General features: G+C 45.3%; 1 protein-coding gene across 2 annotated transcripts in view; it reads left to right on the forward strand.

The window, feature by feature from the left end:
• LOC140408670 (inactive ubiquitin carboxyl-terminal hydrolase 53-like) overlaps window positions 1–21373 on the forward strand; it is a 212925-nt gene that overhangs the window by 142527 nt on the left and 49025 nt on the right. For both annotated transcript variants that reach the window (XM_072496188.1, XM_072496187.1), the window contains one exon: window positions 17206–17276. In XM_072496188.1, the coding sequence (XP_072352289.1) occupies window positions 17206–17276 (71 nt within the window). The remainder of the gene's footprint in view (window positions 1–17205; window positions 17277–21373) is intronic.

Here is a 21373-nt window from a genome sequence, read left to right on the forward strand (position 1 = left end):
CAAATGCACGATCACTACCATCTAGAAGGACAAGAGCAGCAGATACCTGGGAACCCCACCACCTGGAGGTTCCCCTCCAAGTCACTCACCACCCTGTCTTGGAAATGTATCGCCATTCCTTCACTGTCGCAAAATCCTGGAACTCGCTCGCTAACAGCACAGTGGGTATACCTTCACCTCCGGGACTGCAGCGGTTCAAAAAGGCAGCTCACCGCCATCTTCTGAAGGGCAATTAGGAATGGGCAATAAATGCTGGCCTATAAACTAATACAAAATGATAACTGTTGCTCTCTTAAACTTGCATCATCTGAGGTTGAATTTTAATTTCCAATCTCCAAGTTTAATGTCAGGAGGGATCAACTGATGTAATATATTGAAATTTGATTGTATTTCTTTGTCTACCATGTGACATCCTTTTTGTCATATTTATTGTCAATGTTTTTCATATAAAGATGTAGGAAATTACAACAAGATTTTCCCAGGTTAATTCTTGTTGATTGCAATTTGTTGGGCGAGGGGCATTTTTAAGCTTTCCCTTAAACCTTTAATGTCTTGCTTTTAAGAAAAATTTCAGTCAAGTATTTCACTTTGGATAATCATGTCAACTTAAATTTTGATTAAAATATATGTATTTTAAACTTCTGACATTGTTAATTAAGTTAATAATTTGGTCGTTTTAGCAGTTGCTTAACCTTGCGCACGACAAGGACACGTTTACCCTCTGCAAGGCTTCCTTCCAAGTTCTGGCCCTCACCTCCCCGCCCATCTCCTTCGCCCATTTGCTCTTGGTCTCCTCCACCAGAGAGCCTTCCCTCGCCATGAACTCACTGTAGATATTCGACACTCTCCCCTCCCCAATATCATCACCCGACAACAACTTGTCCTGCAACACAGGAGGCAGCCCTGGGAAGGGCGACACCCCTCTCCTAACAAAATCCCTCACCAGAAGGCATCTAAAACCATTTCATTTGGGCAGTTCATATGTTTCCTGCAACTCCAAACCTGCGAACTTACCCCCTATAAATAAGCCCCTAAAGTGCTCCATCCCCACCTGCTGCCACCCCCGGAACCTCGCATCCAGCCCTGCCGACACAAACCTATGATTGTCACATATGGGCGCCCACAACTTCATGCTCTCCAACCCGAAATGCTGCCTACACTGGCTTTACCCGTAATGCTGACATCACCACTGGACTCGGAGTACCGGACTGGCGAGAATGGAAAGAGTGCCAATGGCAGTGCCCTCAAACATGTCCTCCTGCATGGCCCCACCTCCATCCACCACCACACTGACCCCTCCTCCACAGCCCATTTCCTCACCAATGCGACGTTCGCCGCCCAGAAATAATTAATCACATTTGGTAACACCATGTTCGCCCCCCCCCTCTCCAAAAACACTCTCCTCTCCCATAGGGACTTGCACGCCCAAACAAACCCCCAAATTATCCCATTTGCTTTCCTGAAAAAGGACTTGGGGACAAAGATGGGGAGGTTCTGGAATGCAAACAAGAACCTGAAATATTTTAACCATCTGCACGATCCCAGCCAGGGACAGCGGCAACACATCCCGCCTCTTGAAATCCACCATCATTCCCTACATCAGTCATACCAAATTCAATTTGTGTAGCTGGGCCCAGCTCCGACTGCCTGGATTCCTAAATGCCGAAAAACTGCCGCCACCATTCAGAACAGCAATTCCTCTAACCTCTTCTCCTGCCCTCTTGCATTAATCAGGAACACCTCTCTCTTCGCCTTGTTAAATTTGTATCCCGAAAACTGACCAAATTCCCTCAGGGTCTTCATGATACGTTTGAAGCTGCCCACCGGTATAGCAACAGATCGTCCGCATACAGTGAAACTCTGTACTCCGCGCAGCCCCCGCTCAATCCCTTTCCAAGCCCTCAATGCTCTTGTTAACATTGCTAATGGCTCAATTGCCATGGCGAAAAGCAACGGGGAGAGTGGCAACAAAATTTAAGTTAGGGGCAATTAGATGGCCAATTCATCTTCCCAGAGAGAGGTGTTCCTGATTAATGCAAGAGGGCAGGAGAAGAGGTTAGGGGAATCTTTGAGTTTTGGGGTGAGACCCACGCAGTCATGAGGGCTCGTCCGAACGCTCTTCATCAGCGCCCTGTACAGCAGCCGAACCCGGTCCACGAACCTCAGGCCAAACCCAAACTGACCCAACACCTCCAACAAACACATGCACTCCACCCGATCACTTCTCCCCATCCATTGTCAGTACTACCTCTACCTCCTGCCCCTCCAAGGGCATCATAATAACAAAAGCCTGCACGCATTCGCCGATAACTGCCGCCCCTTCACAAATCCGATAGTCTTCCCCTATCACACCTGGCACACAGTCCTCTATCTCCATGATGCCAACACCTTCGTCAACAACTTTGCAGCAACGTTAAGCAGCGATATCGAGCGGTACGACCCACACTGCTTCAGGTCCTTATCTCTCTTCAAAATCAGGGAGATGGATACATGCGACAATATGGGGGGAGCTCCCCCCTACCCCTCACCTCATTGTACGTCCTCACTAACAGTGGCCCCAGCTCTGCATCAAATGTCTTGTAAAACTCTGCTGGGAACCCATCAAGCCCCGGGGCCTTCCCTGGCTGCATCTCGCCCACCCCGTCTACCACCTTCCTCAGCCCAATCGGGGCCCCAATCCCTGCAACCTCTCCTGCACCTTGAGGAACTCCAACCCGTCCAGGAACCGTCTTATCCCCTCTTCCCCAGGCAGGGGCTCTGACTTGTATAGCCTCCTGTTGAAGGCCTCAAATACCCCATTCACCCCTTCTGGGTCAGCCACCACTTTATCCTTCTCATCCCTCCCCCTACCAATCTCCCTCGCCGCTGCCTGCTTCCTCACTTGGTGGGCCAGCATCTTACTTTTCCCGGTACTCATACACTGCCTCTCTGGCCCTCCGCAATTGCCCTACTGCCTTCCCCGTGGGCACTAACCCAAACTCCATCTGGAGCCTCTGCCTTTTCTTTAACAACCCCTACTCTGGCGCCATCGCGTACCACCGATCCACCCTCAGAATCTCATCTACCAGCCTTGCTCTCTCCTCTTGCTCCACCTTCTCCCTATGTGAACTGATCGAAATACATTCACCCCTAACTACCGCCTTAAGTATCTCCCACAGCATGGCAGCTGTCAATGCCCCCCCCCCCCCCCCCCCCTCAAAAACACACACACGCAATTTCCCCCTTTTTTTTCTCAATTTTGTTTTTCTTTTTTTGGAAAAGAAATCACAGAAACAGGTGCCCTTCATTAACATTATCCAAAAGTTAAATTTCTGTCAATATCTGAGATATATAAAAGGCCACATCCACCGCCTCTACAAAGCTTAACGTCTCCGCAGCCAAAGTGCTTTCAACCACTTTCCTTATTTTCTTTGTTTCCCACACAAGAGGACAACATTCACCATTGTTCCCCAAGAGGAAAATTATAAAACCTCCTGTGCTTGATTTGTATAGAACGCATCACTATAAACTATGAATTTCAAGTGCCAAAGGTCACCTAAGGGGCAGTACGGTAGCATTGTGGATAGCACAATTGCTTCACAGCTCCAGGGTCCCAGGTTCGATTCCGGCTTGGGTCACTGTCCGTGCGGAGTCTGCACATCCTCCCCGTGTGTGCGTGGGTTTCCTCCGGGTGCTCCGGTTTCCTCCCACAGTCCAAAGATTAGGTGGATTGGCCATGATAAATTGCCCTTAGTGTCCAAAATTGCCCTTCGTGTCGGGTGGGGTTACTGGGTTATGGGGATAGGGTGGAGGTGTTGACCTTGGGTAGGGTGCTCTTTCCAAGAGCCGGTGCAGACTTGATGGGCCGAATGGCCTCCTTCTGCACTGTAAATTCTATGAAAAACAGGAACCTCAAAACACACTCCTGCATTTTTAGTTTTGCCAAACGCTTTATTTGCTCTTATTATGTCTTCCACTTTGAGATCATTCATTTTTGTACTCCACTCTAAGACATCAAAACTCACGTCCGGTCTAGTCTGTCTACCTAACCAATTCAGTTGCCCAATTAAACTTTGCAGTTGCTTTTTTTCCATCTTTGAAACCTTGCATCTTTTTGTGACAACCCAGCCACGACTAATTGCTATTGGGCTGATGCTTTCCAAATAAGATTGCTGACGTAAAGTTGCCCCTAACTTAGTCTGTCTGATTTCCAGTCCAATATATTTAAATTCACGGAAAGCCTGACTTCCGACCCTGAATTCTTTCCTCAAACCAGAGATTACAAAAGCTTCAATATCACTAGTCCCACCCCACAAAAATTGTTTGACATGCATCATAAAGATGCCAGAAAGGTTCCCTTTATAGTGCCAGTAAAACATTACCGGATCTACTTTCAACCGGTAACAGCCTAACTTTAACAAAACTGACCTTACTGGAAAATACCAGACTCTAGATGCAACATTTAAACCACATACACATTTGTTCAACTTCCAGAATACCCCTTCTGTGTTAGCTGCTTCTTTAGGAGGACGGAGAAAAATGTCTCTCTGGAGCTGATGCCCCTGCAAGAAGGCAGCTTTCATAGCTATAGATTTGCATTCCCATGCCTTTGTGGCTAAAAGAAGATCTTTAAAATTAACCTTTCCTGCTGTAGGTGAATCTACCCTTAAATCCTGACCTTCTAAGCTTTCTTCAAATCCCCTTGCCACAAGCCTGTCCTTTGCCTAAGTTCCATCCGGAAGAACCTTTTCCGTGCAAATCCATCTGTGGGACAGAGCTCTTTGTCCCCTATCCGGTACTTCCGTGTATACCCCAAATTCACTCCAACTATGCAGTTCTTGCTGTTTAGCATCTTTGATAACTTTTCATATAATTTATTGGAAGCCACCAAAATCACATGTGCATGTGGGCTTCTACTCCTATTAGTATTCGTAGTCTTACTCCTGTTCCGAGACCTTGATAAACTACGTCCCCTCTCCCGCTTGGTAACTTGTTCCCTCCTGCTACTGCTTGATCTTTCCGATCTGCTGTGGGATGTCCTTTCGGAAAAATGGCCTTATCCCAGATCTTAAAGTCCACAGCCACAATTTTGTTAAAATCCCTGGCCAAAGGTAGAGTTACTATCGGTCGTGCTGGTGTCCTTCAGTACTTCCTACAAACTTCACAACAATCACTAACCTGTTCTAGCAGTTTAGTATAGTCTTCATCCCTTACCGCTGCATCCTTTAATACATTTTTCAGCCTCCGAGGAGACGGATGTGCAAATTGCCTATGCAGTTTTAATACAGCAAGCTTTTTATCAGCGAAAGTCCCATTTTCGACTGCCATTAACACATCCTTAACTACTCTACTTGAAATATTATTTTTCAGTAATGGAATACAATAGTGTCCCGACTGTGTAAATTGTAAGTCCACCGTCTTTCCAAAAACTGTTGCTTATCCTGTTCCATATCCAGTTTCATGTGTGCTTTCTTCATCGACGGTCTGCTCAGAAGCAAAGGTATCTCACTTGATACAACATCCGTGCTAATGAAATGATTCACTCCGGAAATATTGCAAGGGATCACCACTCTTTTCAGCGACTTCAGAGGATTATCATCCCCAAACCTGAAACTTGTGGAACTTTCAAATTCCTTAACCTTGTTACGACTTTCAGCATTCAAGGAGTGCAGGTAACATTTTAACCAGTCAATTCCACACACAGTAGATGTGCAGCCACTGTCCAATACAGCACAATTGAAGGATTCTGCAACCAACACCCTCAATACTGGCGTAAAACTGCTTGTTAATAGGACAATGTCTTCTCTCTGAACACTATCTTTTTCTTCTTCTGACTCTTCTGTGTCATGTGTTGCTTCAAACACTCGACCATAACGTTTTGGACAGTTGAAGACATAATGGTATTGAGAGTCACATCGAAAACATCCATTTATCATGCCCCGTGCATTTCTGGGGTTCATCTTCCTACTGTAAGTTCTAACTGGGTTTCTGTCTTCATAATTTCCTTGTCTCGATCCCCTTCTGTAATCTTGGGCCCTGTTCGTAGCCGTACAATTTAGTGTATCTGTTAGTGTATCTTCCATATTCTGCTTTATAGCAGACTGACCTATTTGAGTCATCAGAGCCATCGGAACCGAATGTTTCCCCAGAAACTTCTTTAAAGCTTTTGTCATCTGATCGAATAAGGTATCCTCATCCGTAAACTGAACTCCTGTCAAAACCAGGAGCCTATCCATGTTGCTCACTCTAGCACAGTCAAGTAATTTAAAGGCCAACACAGACTGTGGAAATTCCAGGTTGTGTTTCTGCAGTCTTTTATATAGTCTGCCAAATTCCATTATATAGTCTTCCATGGAGAATTCCTCTATTTTCCGGAACTTATCAAATTCCGACCATGCTTCATACGCACTAAATAAGTCATCTTTCTTGTAAATCTTATCCATATATTGTAATAGAGTCTCCAGACCTTCTTCTGAGTCTAACTCTTCGAATTCCAGCTCAGAAAGCACTTTGTTTCGGATTTTACTGTCATAAGGTAGAGAAAGAGCCAATGCCATACCTTATTTCCTCGTTCCCAAGGCAGTTACCTTAGTCCACATAACTACTGCACTTCTCCATTGGTCGTACGATTCCCTTTCAGAAAATAAGGGGAGATAGTCATATCCAGCCATCTTTATCCTGGGTTCAGCCATGTATCTTTTTTTTTTCCTAGTCACTCAATCCTTGGTTTGATCAGGAAAAGTTGTATCTTTCAAACCTTCACATTTGCACAGCAACCATCCTCTGCTACCATTGTTATACGTTTTAGTTACCATTGTATGAAGAGTCAATAGTCCTGTTCCTTTTCACCAAACACCATTTATTTCACTTCCACAGCCTCTGCACAAAACTCTTAACAACACATTACCTGACACAAGGGCCACCTGAAGCCCCTTTACATATCAGTGTCAATCATTGGATAATTAAACTAAATGAGACAACTAATTGCAATGTCTCTTCATGCATTACTTAACTCTTAACCCATTACTTAACACACATATCCCCAAATGGCTGGCCTTCATCCGCTCACACACACCCTCATCCGCCAACAGCTCCACATCTAGCCGCCATTGGGCCGCCCCCAAACCATCCGCAAATCCACCCGTGTGGCGCGTGGTCGGAAACCACAATCACTGAGTACTCCGGCTCAGCCACCCCTGCCAGCAGCACCTTATCCATCACAAAGAAATCAATCCGAGAGTACATCCGGTGCACGTGTGAAAAGTGCGAAAACTCCTTTGCCCTCGACCTCCCAAATCTCCAGGGGTCCACCCTCCCCCATATGATCCATAAATCCCCCTCCACTCCTTAGCCACCGCCGACACCCTTGACGACTTAAGACTTGACCGGTCCAACCTCTGATTTAGGAATGTATTGAAAAAGCCCCCCATGATCAGTTTATGCGTGTCCAGGTCAGGATTCTCCTTAACACCAGCCTATGGAGCATAAATATTTACCAAGACCACTGATATCCCGTCCAGTTTCCCATTGACCATCACATATCTACCCCCGGATCAGCCAGAATGCTCCTCACCTCAAATGCCACTTTCTTATAAACCAACTCCACCACCACACTAGTCTTTACATCTTGCCCCGAGTGGAACACCTGCTCCACCCATTTCTTCCTCACCCTCATCTAATCCCCAAACTTCAGGTGCATCTCCTGCAAGAACACAACATCTGCCTTCAAACTCCTCAATTGCCTGAAAACATGAGACCTCTCCGCCCATGCAACCCTCGCATGTTCCACGTAATAATCTGGGTGGGAGGGGGGGGGGGGCTCCTCGTCCCCCTCACCTGCCGATCAACCATGCCCCTTTTTAGGCCCCCTGGGTTACGCGCCCTCGAGGCACGCCCCCAAATGGCCGCTGCCATCTCTCCCTTCCCAACGTGTCACACGTTCCACAACACACACCCAAACAAAGAACCAACCCATTCCCCCACACCTTCCTCCTGACAACCCCCACTTCTCTCCTCTCCTGTTAACTAGCCCGCCGAGCTACAATGGTGGCCCCCAGCCCAAGGTCTCTGACTTTCCCCCCCCACCCTCACAATCCATCCCCTCCCAACTACCAACAAAGAAAAACAAAAGGCACAGTCACCATCATCACTCCCCTGTCAAAACGTGCCCCAATCCACACACCCAATGTGCCCCACAATTTACACACAACTCCGATCTAAAGTTCAATGTCATCACACTCCTCCCAGTCCATGGTCTCAAAGTCCATTGCCTCCTGTGGAGAGTCAAAATAAAATTCCTGCTTTTGATATATCACCCACAAGTGGGGAGGGGACAACACCCTGAACTTCACGCCCTTTTGCCCATTCCTCCACTTGGCCAGCTCTGCACCCAGGCCTTGGTAAATCCGCAGCTCACTCCACTTGTAGGTGCACTTCTTGGTCTGCCTCACCCACGTTGAGATCTTCTCTTTATCCAAGAACCGATGCAGTCTCGCCACCATCGCCTCAGCAGATTCCCAACCTGCGGCCTCCTCAGCGCCGTGTGTGTCCGATCCATCTCGAGGGGCCAACCAAAGGCCCCCTCCCCCATCAGCTTCTCCAGCATGTTCGCAACAAACTTAGAGGCCTCTGCACCTGCGATGCCTTCAGGCATCCCACATCCTCAGATTCTGCCTCCTGGAGTGGTTCTCGAGGTCCTCCAACCATCTCGCTCAGCCTTTCTGGCTGCTCATCACCATCCCCATCTCCACTTCCAGCAAGGTCAACCGATCCTCATGCAGCTCTACCTTCTGGATTGCCAGGCCCTGAGCCACCTGCCTCTGCTCTACCCGATCGATCGCTGCCCTAAGCGGCCCAGCCACCTTGACCAAATCCTCTTAAGGCCTCCTTCCTCTGCTGCTGGAATTTGCCATTTAGGAATTCCTCCAGCTGCTCTGTTGACCACTGACTGGGTGGGCAGTGCTGCCCCCTTGCCCTCCGCCATCTTCACCTGTGTCACAGCACAAAAGCTTTCCTGCTCCAACTGGTACTCCTCGTCAAATGAGCCATACACCAACCTCACCAGAGGAGATTTATATTCCCTGGACACTGGTGCACCTTTTGCCCTCAAACCACCACATAATTCATGTGGGAAAAGACCAAAAAACTCCATCTTGAGTGGGAGCCACCAACTGTGCGGCCACTCATTTCCATGGCCGCCACCGGAAATCGGATGCAGCAATTTCAAATGGGAAAGTTGATAGAAATACACACAGAACTGATGTCCAATTTCTTAATGTATTTTTCAGAGGGTTGCAATAGCCTGAATTGGTGGAGACTAAATTGTGTTTATCCTGAGATCATCCTTTGCCTCACAACCTCAAACCTTCTACCATGCTATGGTAGGACTTTGCAGACCTCCAAATCCTACACTCCTATTTGCAAATACTGCATACAGCAATTTTAATATCCACCCCGATAGCTGTCCCATTTTTTCCTTGACTTGAATTTCTTCCTGTTTATTGTAGTCTTCTGCTCCTCATGATTGCATTCTTTTTCCCCCTTCATTTTGCAATTTTTATACTTTTGTGTCTTACTGCCAGTATTTTGGTTTATGCTCTTATTGATTTTGTTTTTTGTTAACCATAGTATTTACTACACATTTAGGTCTGCCACAGTTACATGCTTAGTTCACTGGTAGAAATCACTCCATTATTCAGTCTAAGCATGGCACTCTTAAATAAAACAAAATCCTGGAAGTACTCAGCAAATCTGGTAGAATCTGTGGAGAGAGAAACCCAGTTAATGGGCGCGATTTAACTCAACAATTTCGAAATGTAATTTTGGACAGGTTTGGCGGGGTTTATCGACTGCTTTTTGACTGAGATCCACAGTGGTATTTACCCACACTGTCATTTTTTGGGGCCTTGGGAGAGTTTCTCCCTGGTCTAGCTCACACTTTGAAATTCTTTCAGCAGTGGGGAGCTGAACTCACCGGTGAGACTGGATCCTCTGAGATCGAGCCACAATTTTGAAATGGGTGTCCTGATCTCTAAGTGAGCTTGAAAGAGGGCCGCGCACACCCTTCCACCCATGGGTAATGTCACCCCCCATACACATGGGTGATACACCCCATCCCATGTGAGTAGACCCCACTATGGGGTTGCTGAGGGCCCATCCCGCATTTCAGACCTACCCTCCCCGCTCCCCCGTGTCGGGCTTCCCACTCCCCTTCCCAACCTTTGAGGCCCCTTCATATCTGCCCTTCACACACCCCCTCATCTTCCCCTTTCATAGGCATGGCCCCCCTCAGGCACTGACCTTTGGCGATGCCACTTGGGCACCTTGGCGGTGCCACCCAGCCCTGTCCCTTACCACACAGGGGTCTCCAATCGCCTGGGAAACCCTCCAGGTGCCGTTGCACCTGGTCCAGTTTGTGTGGACCAGTACTAAATGGCGCCTGGTCCTGGCCTTGCTGGGGAGGGCATTGTCCGGAACATGCATATTCAAATGAGCCTAATAGCAGCACGGGCGAGATCCAGATTGCAATCTCACGAGATGTTCCGAGCATTGCAAATCTTCTGAGAGTCTTCTTGCGAGATTTAACAACCTCGTCGCATCATGGCGCCTGGCGCAACGAGGTCGCTCGATCACGCCCAATGTTTTATCTGAGAAAGACCATCAACCTCAAACATTAACTTTTTCTCTTGCCACAGATGCTGTGAAAACTATTGAGTATTTCAGTATTATTTTGTTCCTTCAGATTTTTAGCATTTCATTCTCCGTTTTAAAGGAGCTGGTTCATGCTACCCTATTGATACTTCAGTGGTAGGAGTGTAAAATTAAAACCCCTGTGTAGCCAAAACCATTTATGCATGTCCTTTATCCTTGTATTTGTTCAGTTTTCAATGATTAGGTATGGGGCAGTTGCATTATTCCACAATAAGGTGAACGTGGAGAGTGATACTTATTAATGATTAGTTCAGTTGATACAGTTTATCTCCACCTAATCACAGAAGTATTACTCCTGCCTGCAACATCTGTGATTAAAAACTTTTTCTTTTCGCCCCCTTTCCATTTCTTTTCTCATTCTGGCCTTCAATTGGTGACTTGCAGCAACTGAAGAGAAAGGAAGTGAATCCAGGGAGGGTGCAGACTCTGGAAATGTTGGCCAGGTTTCTCTCTCTGTCTCTCTCTCTCTCTCTCTCTCTCTCTCTGTCTCTGTCTCTGTCTCTGTCTCTGTCTCTCTCTCTCTCTCTCTCTCTCTCTCTTAAAGACATTGACCTCCTTTGCTCCCTCAGCTTGACACATTTATTTGTCTGCCTAAAAGGATGGTCCCCACAAACAGATGGAACGGCACTCGTGGGAGACTCCCTGGGGATTGGAGGCCCCCAGCTGCATGCCCTTTGGTCAGGGTGGTGTCCTGGCATGGGTTGTGCTATTTGGGCACCTGGCTACTTGGGCATCTGGCTGTCATAGTTTGTTCAGGCCGGGGGAGAGGAGGAGGTCGGGATAGTTTTGGGAGCCTATGCGATTGGGACATCATTTTAAAATGCCGTCCTGATCTCTCGCTACACTGGGGAGTTCCGGAGGGCGGAGCTCCCCACTGTACAAAATGGGGCTATGGCCATGTGACCCCCATTCAGGCTCCTTATTCACTGTGAGTGGTGTTGAATAAGCCATCTGTTTCTTGACACGGCTAGTGATGGGAAACGCAAGGCTAAATGCGCTCGCTAGCAAACCTTGTTCCCTTTTGGGAGAATCGCGCCCGTTGTTTCTCGAAGTTAAAGGTTTTACCTTTTTAAAGTTGCTTGCCACTTCAGAACCCTTTTTTAGAACCCATTTGAACTAATTTCTTAGCAAAGTTCCGCACACGTGAATACGGCCTCAACCGGGACCTTGGATTCATGTCGCATTACATTCACCCCCCACCATCTGGCCTGGGCCTGCGAAATCCTACCAACTGTCCTGGCTTGAGACAATTTACATCTCTAACCTGTGATTATCCCTCTCTCCAGTCGCTCCGTCTGGACCTGTAAAGACTTAATTATCTGCAAAGACTCACATTCAAAGCGTCGCCTTGCATTCTTAACTTTGTCTTTGTCTATAGATGTGTTTCTGGAACCCACTTCTTCATTCACCTGAGGAAGGAGCTACGCTCCAAAAGCTAGTGATTCGAAACAGACCTGTTGGACTTTAACCTGATGTTGTAAGACTTCTTACTGTGCCCATCCCAGTCCAACGCCGGCATCTCCACATCACAGAAGTATTACGGCACAGAAGGAAGACCTTTGACACATCATGTCAGTGTTGGCTCTCCAAATGAGCATTATGACTTGGTGCCATTCTCTCTTGCTTTTTCCCCATACCCTTGGCACACTACTTGATGACTATTCGAATAGTAACAATCATCTAATACCTCGATTGAACCTCCGCTACATTAAAAGAAATGCATTCCAGATCCAAATCAGTGCGAATAAGTTTTTTTTTCTCACATTGCATTTGTTTCTTTTGCAAATCGCTTACAACTCTGTGCCCGCTCATTTGTGATCCTTTTATGAGCAGGAACAGTTTTCCCTCTCTACTCTGTCCCATCCCCTCATGATTTTGAACACCTCGATCAAATCTCCTCTTCGCTTTCTTCTCTCCTAGTTGCAACTTCTTCAATCTCTGCTCATAAGTGAAGTTTCTCACCCCGGAGACATCCTTGTAAACCTCTTCTGCACTCTCTTCAATGTGTTCACATTCTTCCTATAGTGTGGCGCCCAGTACTGTGCACAATACTCCTGCTGAGGTCAAAGTAGTTCTTGTATACGTTCAGCATAATCTCCTTACCCACGTACTCTATGCCCCTATTACAGGTTTGTTTCTAATCATTAACTTTCGGAGCGCAGCTCCTTCCTCAGGTGAATGAAGAGGTGGGTTCCAGAAGCACATATATAGACAAAGTCAATATTGCAGGTAATTAAGGTGGACTTTAACCTGTTGGACTTTAACCTGGTGTTTTGTGACTTGCAGTATTAATGTAAGCCTACTTGTGAAAATAATAAAGATTATTATTTTTTGCCTTGAACTTTATCTGCTACCTATCTCCCCATTCCACCAACTTATCTATGTCCTTTTGAAGTTCTACACTACCCTACTCACAAGTTTATAATACATCCCCAAACTCTGAAATTGTGCTCTGGACATCAAGGTAGAGACCATGATTATTATGTTCAGAAAAAGCAAGGGTCATATTACTGTGAAAACATGAACATGCTATACTGACTCACTTCTGTGGATAATTTGCTCGACTTAAGCAGACCAATTTCTGTGTACTAGCCTTTCTGAAGATTTATTTGTTTTAGCCGAATCTTTCGTTGCAAGAGTTTAAAACTTTTCTTGAGTATATTTTTTTATTTCTATAACATCCTAACTACTCTATGTATTGCAGCCATTTTTTCTGTCAATTGCTTTAATGCAGTACACACTCTAAAATAAAAATTAAAAGTAAAATGTTTTCTTTTTTGAGGAAAAGCTGTCAAAAGAATCCTGAAACCTAATTACTGCTCCCAAGTATTTCTCTTCAGCTTTCTGCTGCCTTTGACTTTTGCCGGTATTTGTTTCCATTAATAGTGATCCACCCAGGGCAGCACGGTGGTACAGTGGTAGCACTGCAGTCTCACGGTGCCGAGGTCCCAGGTTCGATCCCGATTCTGGGTCACTGTCCGTGTGGAGTTTGCACATTCTCCCCGTGTTTGCGTGGGTTTTGCCCCCACAACCCAAAGATGTGCAAGCTAGGTGGATTGAACACGCTAAATTGCCCCTTAATTGGAAAAAATGAATTGGGTACTCTAAATTTAAAAAAAAGTGATCCACCCAATTTCTTTTTGCTCCCACTTCCAGTGCTTTTTTACTACTATTATTTTCTCAATTACTACTCTTTTAATCATTTTCTCTTTTGTGCTTTTTTTTGAAACAATCTGCAGCTAAATGTCCCAAGATCGATGACTGTATTCACTCATCCAAAATTATTTCTACCATTATTTCCTGTTTTCCCTCCCCATTCCCTTAATTGTCACTGTACCCTTTTCTCTTTAGACTTAATCCCACTAACCGTTTATGTGCTTACTGTTGGGGATAGTCTCCATGATTTGTGGACTCCTGGCGTGGTTCTTGGTTACTGTATGTGTAACCTAACTTCCATTAAACTGTAGTCGTACTCTGGTACTTGCTTAAAACCAGTTATTAACACTACATCTAAACAACTGTATTCCAGCCCCACTCAAGAGAATCCAGCACGTGCATGATTGTTATCAGTGATACAAAATCATCGACATAACTCATTAGAATATCCCTGTATACTTTCATCATTTTGTGTTACTTATCATTTTGTGTTACTTGCCATTTCCCTTCACATTACCACAGCTGCCATTATTTCCAAATATTAACCATTGAGGCAGCATGGTAGCACAATGGTTAGCACTGCTGCCTCATAGCGCCAGAGACCCAGACTCAATTTCAGCCTTGGTGACTGTTGGTGTGGAGTTTGCACATTCTCCCCATGTCTGCTTGAGCTTCCTCCGGGTGCTCCGGCTTCCTTCAACGGTCCAAAGATGTGCAGGTTAGCTGGATTGGCCATGCTAAGTTGCTCCTCAGTGTCCAAAAGGGTAGGTAGGGTTACTAAGTTACGGGAACATTGGTGGAGGGGGAGGTGCCTAGGTGGGGTGCTCCTTCAGAGGTTGGTGTAGACCTGATGGGCTGAATGGCTTCCTGCACTGTAGGGATTCTATGATTCTTTAATTGTACTGTTAATGTACCAAATACCATATACAATTTATGTTCAATTTATATGCACATGTCCCATTTTTACATAGAAGCTACACAGACAGAAGCGATATAGACACTACTTATATATGTACATTTTATTTACAAATTTTTATATTTCATTTTTTTGTCACTTTGTTCCACATCTCTTAGCTGCTCTTAATTCTATGAATTCTTCCATTTAATTAGAAACGATACAAAATGAAAGTGCATATTTCTTAAAAAGGGCAGAATGGATGATCTAGATTCAACCTTGGATGAGCAACAATTTTGTCCAATTAACCATTGGATCTGTGAAGCGATGAGTTTCTGCTCAGTGCCACGCACTTTGTATTCTTGTCATTGATCGCACACTGTCATCACCACCCCGCCCCACTCCCAGTCATTCCCTCAGTTGAACTGGACTGTTCACCTGAAGAACCTTCTACGACCCTTAGCTGAACTTCCGATTGCATACTTTGCCTACCTTCTACCTCCATACATCACTTGCTTCTGACCCTACCCTAGTCCATATTCAGATGAAACAATCACATGCATCTTTTTCACCTCCAGATTCTACTACTAATGTTCTTCTATCTAACACATCCCCTACTGTCATCCTTCTCATAGAAGTTTTGTTGCCTGCACCATATAATGTATCCTACCCCATACCACGTTCTGCTCATCATCCATTCTTGCATTGGGCTCATCTGCATGTTAAAATCTTTTTGTGGCCTTATCCTTTGCTAGTCCTGTAATTCCTTCCAGTTCGTAATTCTCAACCAGAACATGCTGTTCCTTTGAGTCTGATGTCTTGCAGCTCTCCCTCCTTTTGTTCCACGGGTAGCAGCCTTCCTTCAGCCACCTAAAGCCCCTGCTCAGGATTTCCTGTCGTGAATCCTTATACATCTCCACCCTTCCTTCTTAAAACTAATTTCTTGGATTGAGCTGTTTTTTACCCATCCCAATATCTCCCCCTTTGACTGTGTCCATTTCTGTTTGACTGCCTGGTGAAACATGTGGGTATTTTTTCTATGCTAAAGGCATTGTATAATGAGGGCATGGTAGTACAGAGGTTAGCACAGTTGCTACACAGCTCTAGGGTCCCAGGTTCGATTCCCGGGTGGGGTCCGGAGTTTGCACAAGTCTGCGTGGGTTTCCTCCGGGTGTTCCAGTTTCCTCCCACAGTCCAAAGAGGTGCAGGTTAGGTGGATTGGCCATGCAAAATTGCCCTTGGATTAGATGGGGTTCCTGGGTTACGGAGACTGGGTGAAGGTGTGGGCTTAAGTAGGGTGCTCTTTCCAAGAGCCGGTGCAGACTCGATGGGCCGAATGGCCTTCTGCACTGTAAATTCTACGATTCTATGAAGTGTAGGTTGTTATTGAAAGCGTACCCTGTTCCAATTTTCCTCTGCTTTCTAGCCTGAAAGACGACATTTGTTCTTGACTCAGTATGGGCAACTCCCTGGGAAATAGACCAGTAATAACTTTATTCTGTATGCATCCCCTTTCATCTTTATCATTTTAAATTGTTTTGTCCATAGTTTAGATGGGAACTGATTAGGCACTTTATACTGAATGAAGTTTCCATAGCACCACCCAGTAGCTGGTGGGTGTAATTACAGAATGACCAGTTTCAGTGGGCATTTTCTACTGCACATCTGGATTTTGGAATTTAGAATTGAAATCAATAACATTGAAGAATAATATGACTTTGAACTCTTAACTGAATTATGTCTGGGCACCCTGATCTTAATTTCCACTGCCTTCTAACCCCGCTTCATCTGTGGATTGCAATTTTTCTTGACTCAGTGTGTGTCTCGAATGTTGCCACAAACTTTTACACTTGAACCTTTGTGACCTTTTTTTTTCATTATCAATTCCTCGGGTTAAAAAGTGGGACCATTGTGTTTTTTTCTTATGCCCCTTCAAATTAGAGGTGAGATATTGGTGACTTTTGTGGTTCAACACTTGACTTGCTCCCATTTGGAGGTGGATTGAGATTAAGACAATTTCTGTCAGAACCTTTACAGCCAACAGAGAAAGTCTAGTTCTACCCCATTGAAACAGATTTAAACCTGGATTTTGGCAGTGTTTGCTCTGCTGCCTAGTTCTAGCTATTGCCAAACATTATTACTTGATCAGTCCTATCATGGAATTCATGTCAGAAACTTTTATTTGTGACACAAATGTAACTACAAACTAGAAAAATCACAATTTAAGATTGGCTCTACAATATAGTTTTTTGAAACCTCCTCGTAATTAAAATAAGGAATATACCATATCATGTTAAAAGGAATTGTGAATAGATTTGAGTACCTTGCATATGAATATGTATATGAATGAAACTCAAAAGGATAAGATCAATTCAAATTGCTGTGTGTAGTGAAGACTGGTGTTCCTCAACAAATAAAATGTTCTTGGGCGTTTACATCCAAGTTTCATATTTTATGTATTTTAGGAATCAGCAAGAATTGCACAAACTTGATGCAAGTCCCAATCTGTCAAACAATAGGTTTCCAGTTAATGAAGGTAAGGTTTTCCCTATCATTCTGTATGTTGTAGAACTTGAAGTCATGAATTTTTATGAAACCTTTTGAGAGTTATAAGTCGGAGGAAGTATAACATCTGCAACATAGGATTTAAAGAATTTGATGGATGGGCAGTTGAAATTCCAAACATTCAGGTTGGCAAAATTGCATGCAATATTGGAGAGAAAATTAAGATGACTGCAGTTATTAAACCTTGTGATATTTTTAAAGCACAGGCTTGCAGACCACGAAGGTACAAAACAAACAAGAGCTTCATTGGAAAAGTGTTTTCTCACAGGCTGCTGGAATAGACTGACCGTTAGTCTGCCCAAACTGCCAATGAACGTGGTCCCGTGTTCAAACTCTTAAAGTGAGCTTATTCCAACGAGGAACAAACATGAATTCACAACACTCTCCTACCCCTTTACATCAGAGGCTCCTGCAATGAAACACAATATAACATTGACAATCAAAATTTACGGTATGCACAATTAGCAATCACAACAGTCAATCAATTAGACCCTTCAAAGGGCGTCGATTCCTCTGTGGTTGTCAGCAAACCTCAGGCATCTGGTTTTTCGTGTTGACTGTAACCTCTGGTGTTTTTGGTTGCTTTTGGACATAGTCCGTCATTGCCTCAACTGGAGATGGCACAGGATTTGGAGGTTGATTCAGTGTTGAAATGTCCTTCACTACTGTCTTGCACAATTGTTTCTGGTATTGTTAGGTTCTCAGGTATGTACAGGTCTTCACCTGGCAGTTTGTTGCGGACTCTCAGTTGGCTCAGTCTCTGGCAACCTTGTTCGAGCTGCTAATAGTTGATCAGCGTCGGTGTGCAGTGGTTAGCTCTGCTGCCTCACGGCACCGAGGACCCGGCTTCGATCCTGGCCACAGGGCACTGTCTGCATGGAGTTTGCACATTCTCCCTGTGTTTAAAGAACAAAACACTACAGCACAGGAATAGGCCCTTCGGTCCTCCAAGCCTGCGCCAATCACGTGTCCTATCTAGACCAAACGCCTGTATCCTTCTACACCGTCTGTTCATGTGTCTATCTAGATAAGTCTTAAAGGTCACTAATGTATCTGCCTTAACCACCTCACTTGATAGTGCATCCCAGGCCATCACCACCCTCCGTGTAAAAAAACCTCCACTGCACCTTCCTCCCCTCACCTTGAACTTGTGCCCCCTTGTAATTGTCATTTCCACCCTGGGAAAAAGCCTCCAACTTTTCACCCTCCCTACACCCCTCATGATTTTATAAACTTCTATCAGGACACCCCTCAACGTCCATCTCTCTAGGGAGAACAATCCCAGTTTATTCAATCTCTCCTCTTAGCTAATACCTCCATACCAGGCAACATCCTGGTAAACCTTTCTGTACTCGCTCCAAAGCCTCCACGTCCTTCTTGTAGTGTGGTGACCAGAATTGGACACCGTATTCCAAATGTGGCCTAACCAACGTTCTATATAATTGTAACATAATTTGCAAATTTTTGTACTCTATGCCCCATCAGATGAAGCAAGCATGCCATGTGCTTTCTTTACCACCATTTCCACCTGTGCTGCCACTTTTAAGGATCTGTGGACCTGCACGCCCGGATCTTTGTGTCTCTGCTCCTGGTGGTTCTTCCATTTATTTTATAGCTCCCACCTGAATTGGATCTACTAAAATGCATCACCTCGCATTTTCTGGGTTAAATTCCATCTGCCATTTCTCCGCCCAATTTTGCAGCCTATCTATATCCTGCTGTATTCTCTAACAATCTTCATCACTATCCGCAACTCCTGCAATCTTAGTTTCATCTGCAAATTTGCTAATCAGACCCGCTACGTTTTCTTCCAAATCATTTATACATATCCTAAAGAGCATAGGTCCCAGTACTGATCCCTGCGGACACCGCTAGTTAGCGACCTCCATTCGGAAAGACGCCCTTCCACTGCTAGCCTCTGTCTTCTATGGTCAAGCCAGTTCTGGATCCATCCAGTGAGTTCACCCCTGACCCCTTGTGATTTATTCTTTTGCACCAGCCTGCCATGAGTGACCTTGTCAACTGCTTTACTACAGTCCATGTAGACAACATCCACAGCCCTTCCCTCGTCAATCATTCTTGTCGCCGCCTCAAAAAACTCCATTAAGTTGGTGAGACATGACCTTCCTCGTACAAAGCCATGCCTGTCGCTATTGAGACCATTCACTTCCAAATGTGCATAGATTCTATCTCTGAGATTCTTTTCCGCCAATTTCACTATCACTGACGTCAAGCTCACTCGCCTATAATTACCTGGGTTATCCTTGCTACCCTTCTTAACTAACAGCACAACATTGGCCAACCTCCAATCCTCTGGGATTTCACCTGTGGCCAACGAGGAAACAGATTTCTGTCAGAGGCCCAGCGATTTCATCTCTTGTCTCCCTCAGTAATCTGGGATAGGTGCCATCTGGCCCTGGGAATTTGTCTACCTTAATGCTTTTTAACACACCTGACACTTCCGCCCTCGTAATAATGACTTGTTCGAAAGTGTTTACATATCCTTCTGAGACACCACCAATCAACATGTCCCTCTCCTTTGTGAATACTGATGCAAAGTGCTCATTGAGGAGCTACCTACCTCTATTGGTTCCACGCATAATTTCCCTCCTCTTGTCCTTGAGTGGACCAACTCTTTCTCTAGCTACCCTCTTGTTCCTAATGTATGTATAAAATGCCTTGGGATTCTCCTTAATCCTGTCTGCCAAGGACATTTGGTGACACTTTTTTCACTCCTAACTCCCTGTTTGAGCTCTTCTCTACTTTCCCTGTATTCCAAGTGCTTCATCTGTTTTTAGTTGTTTAGACCCCATTTGTGCATCCTTTTTCTTTTTGACTAGACTCGCAATTTCCCTGGTCCTGAATCCTGTCTTTCCTTTTCATCGGCACATGCCAGTCCTGCACTCCTATCAATTGCTCCTTAAAAGACTCCCACATTCCAAATGTGGATTTACCCTCAAACAGCCTCTCCCAACAACAGCATCTAAATCCTGCCTAATCTGGTTGTAGTTAACCTTCTCCCAATTTAGCACCTTAACCCTAGGCCAACAGTCGTCCTTTTCCCTGAGTATCCGAAAGCTTATGGAATTGTGGTCACCGTTCTCCACACGTTTCCCCCGCTGCAACTTTGATGACCTGGCCGGGCTTGTTCCCTCGTACTAGGTCCGATATAGCCCCCTAACTACTTGGACTATCCACATATTGCTCAAAAAAACCTCCCTGGACACGCTTCGCAAATTCATAGATTATCATAGAATCATCATAGATTATCATAGAATATGCAGTGCAGAAGGAGGCCATTCGGCCCATCGGGTCTGCACCGGCTCTTGTAAAGAGCACCCTACCCAAGGTCGACACCTCCACCCTATCCCCATAACCCAGTAACCCCACCCAATACTAAGGGCAATTTTGGACACTAAGGGCAATTTATCACGGCCAATCGACCTAACCTGCACATCTTTGGACTGTGGGGGGAAACCGGAGCACCCGGAGGAAACCCACGCAGACACTGGGAAGATGTGCAGACTCCGCACAGACAGTGACCTAAGCCGGAATCGAACCTGGGACCCTGGAGCTGTGAAGCAATTGTGCTATCCACAATGCTACCATGCTGCCCTAAATCCCTCACATCCAGACCCCTAGCCCTAAGGGGTTTCCAGTCAATGGGAAGAAAATTAAAGTCTCCCACTACAACAACCCTATTATTTCTACATCTATCCAGAATCTGCTTACATATCTGTTCTTCAAATTCCCGTGGGCTGTTGGGAGGCCTGTAGTACACCCCCATCATAGTGACTCCCCCCTTCCAGTTTCTGAGTTCTATCCACAGTGTCTCGTTACTTGATTCTTCCAAGGTGTCCTCCCTCTGTACAGCTGTAATATGTTCTCTAACCAGTATTGCAACTCCCGCAACTCTTTTACCTTCCCCTCTGTCTCGCCTAAAACACCAATATCCCGAAATATTTAGCTGCCTGTCCTGTCCTTTTTTTAACCAAGTCTCCGTTACCGCAACCACATCCAGATTCTGCTCATGAAACAAGGCTTTAAGTTCATCTGTCTTACCTGTTA

This window comes from Scyliorhinus torazame, chromosome 3 (genome assembly GCF_047496885.1).
Source record: "Scyliorhinus torazame isolate Kashiwa2021f chromosome 3, sScyTor2.1, whole genome shotgun sequence".
Classification (NCBI taxonomy): Eukaryota; Metazoa; Chordata; class Chondrichthyes; order Carcharhiniformes; family Scyliorhinidae; genus Scyliorhinus; species Scyliorhinus torazame.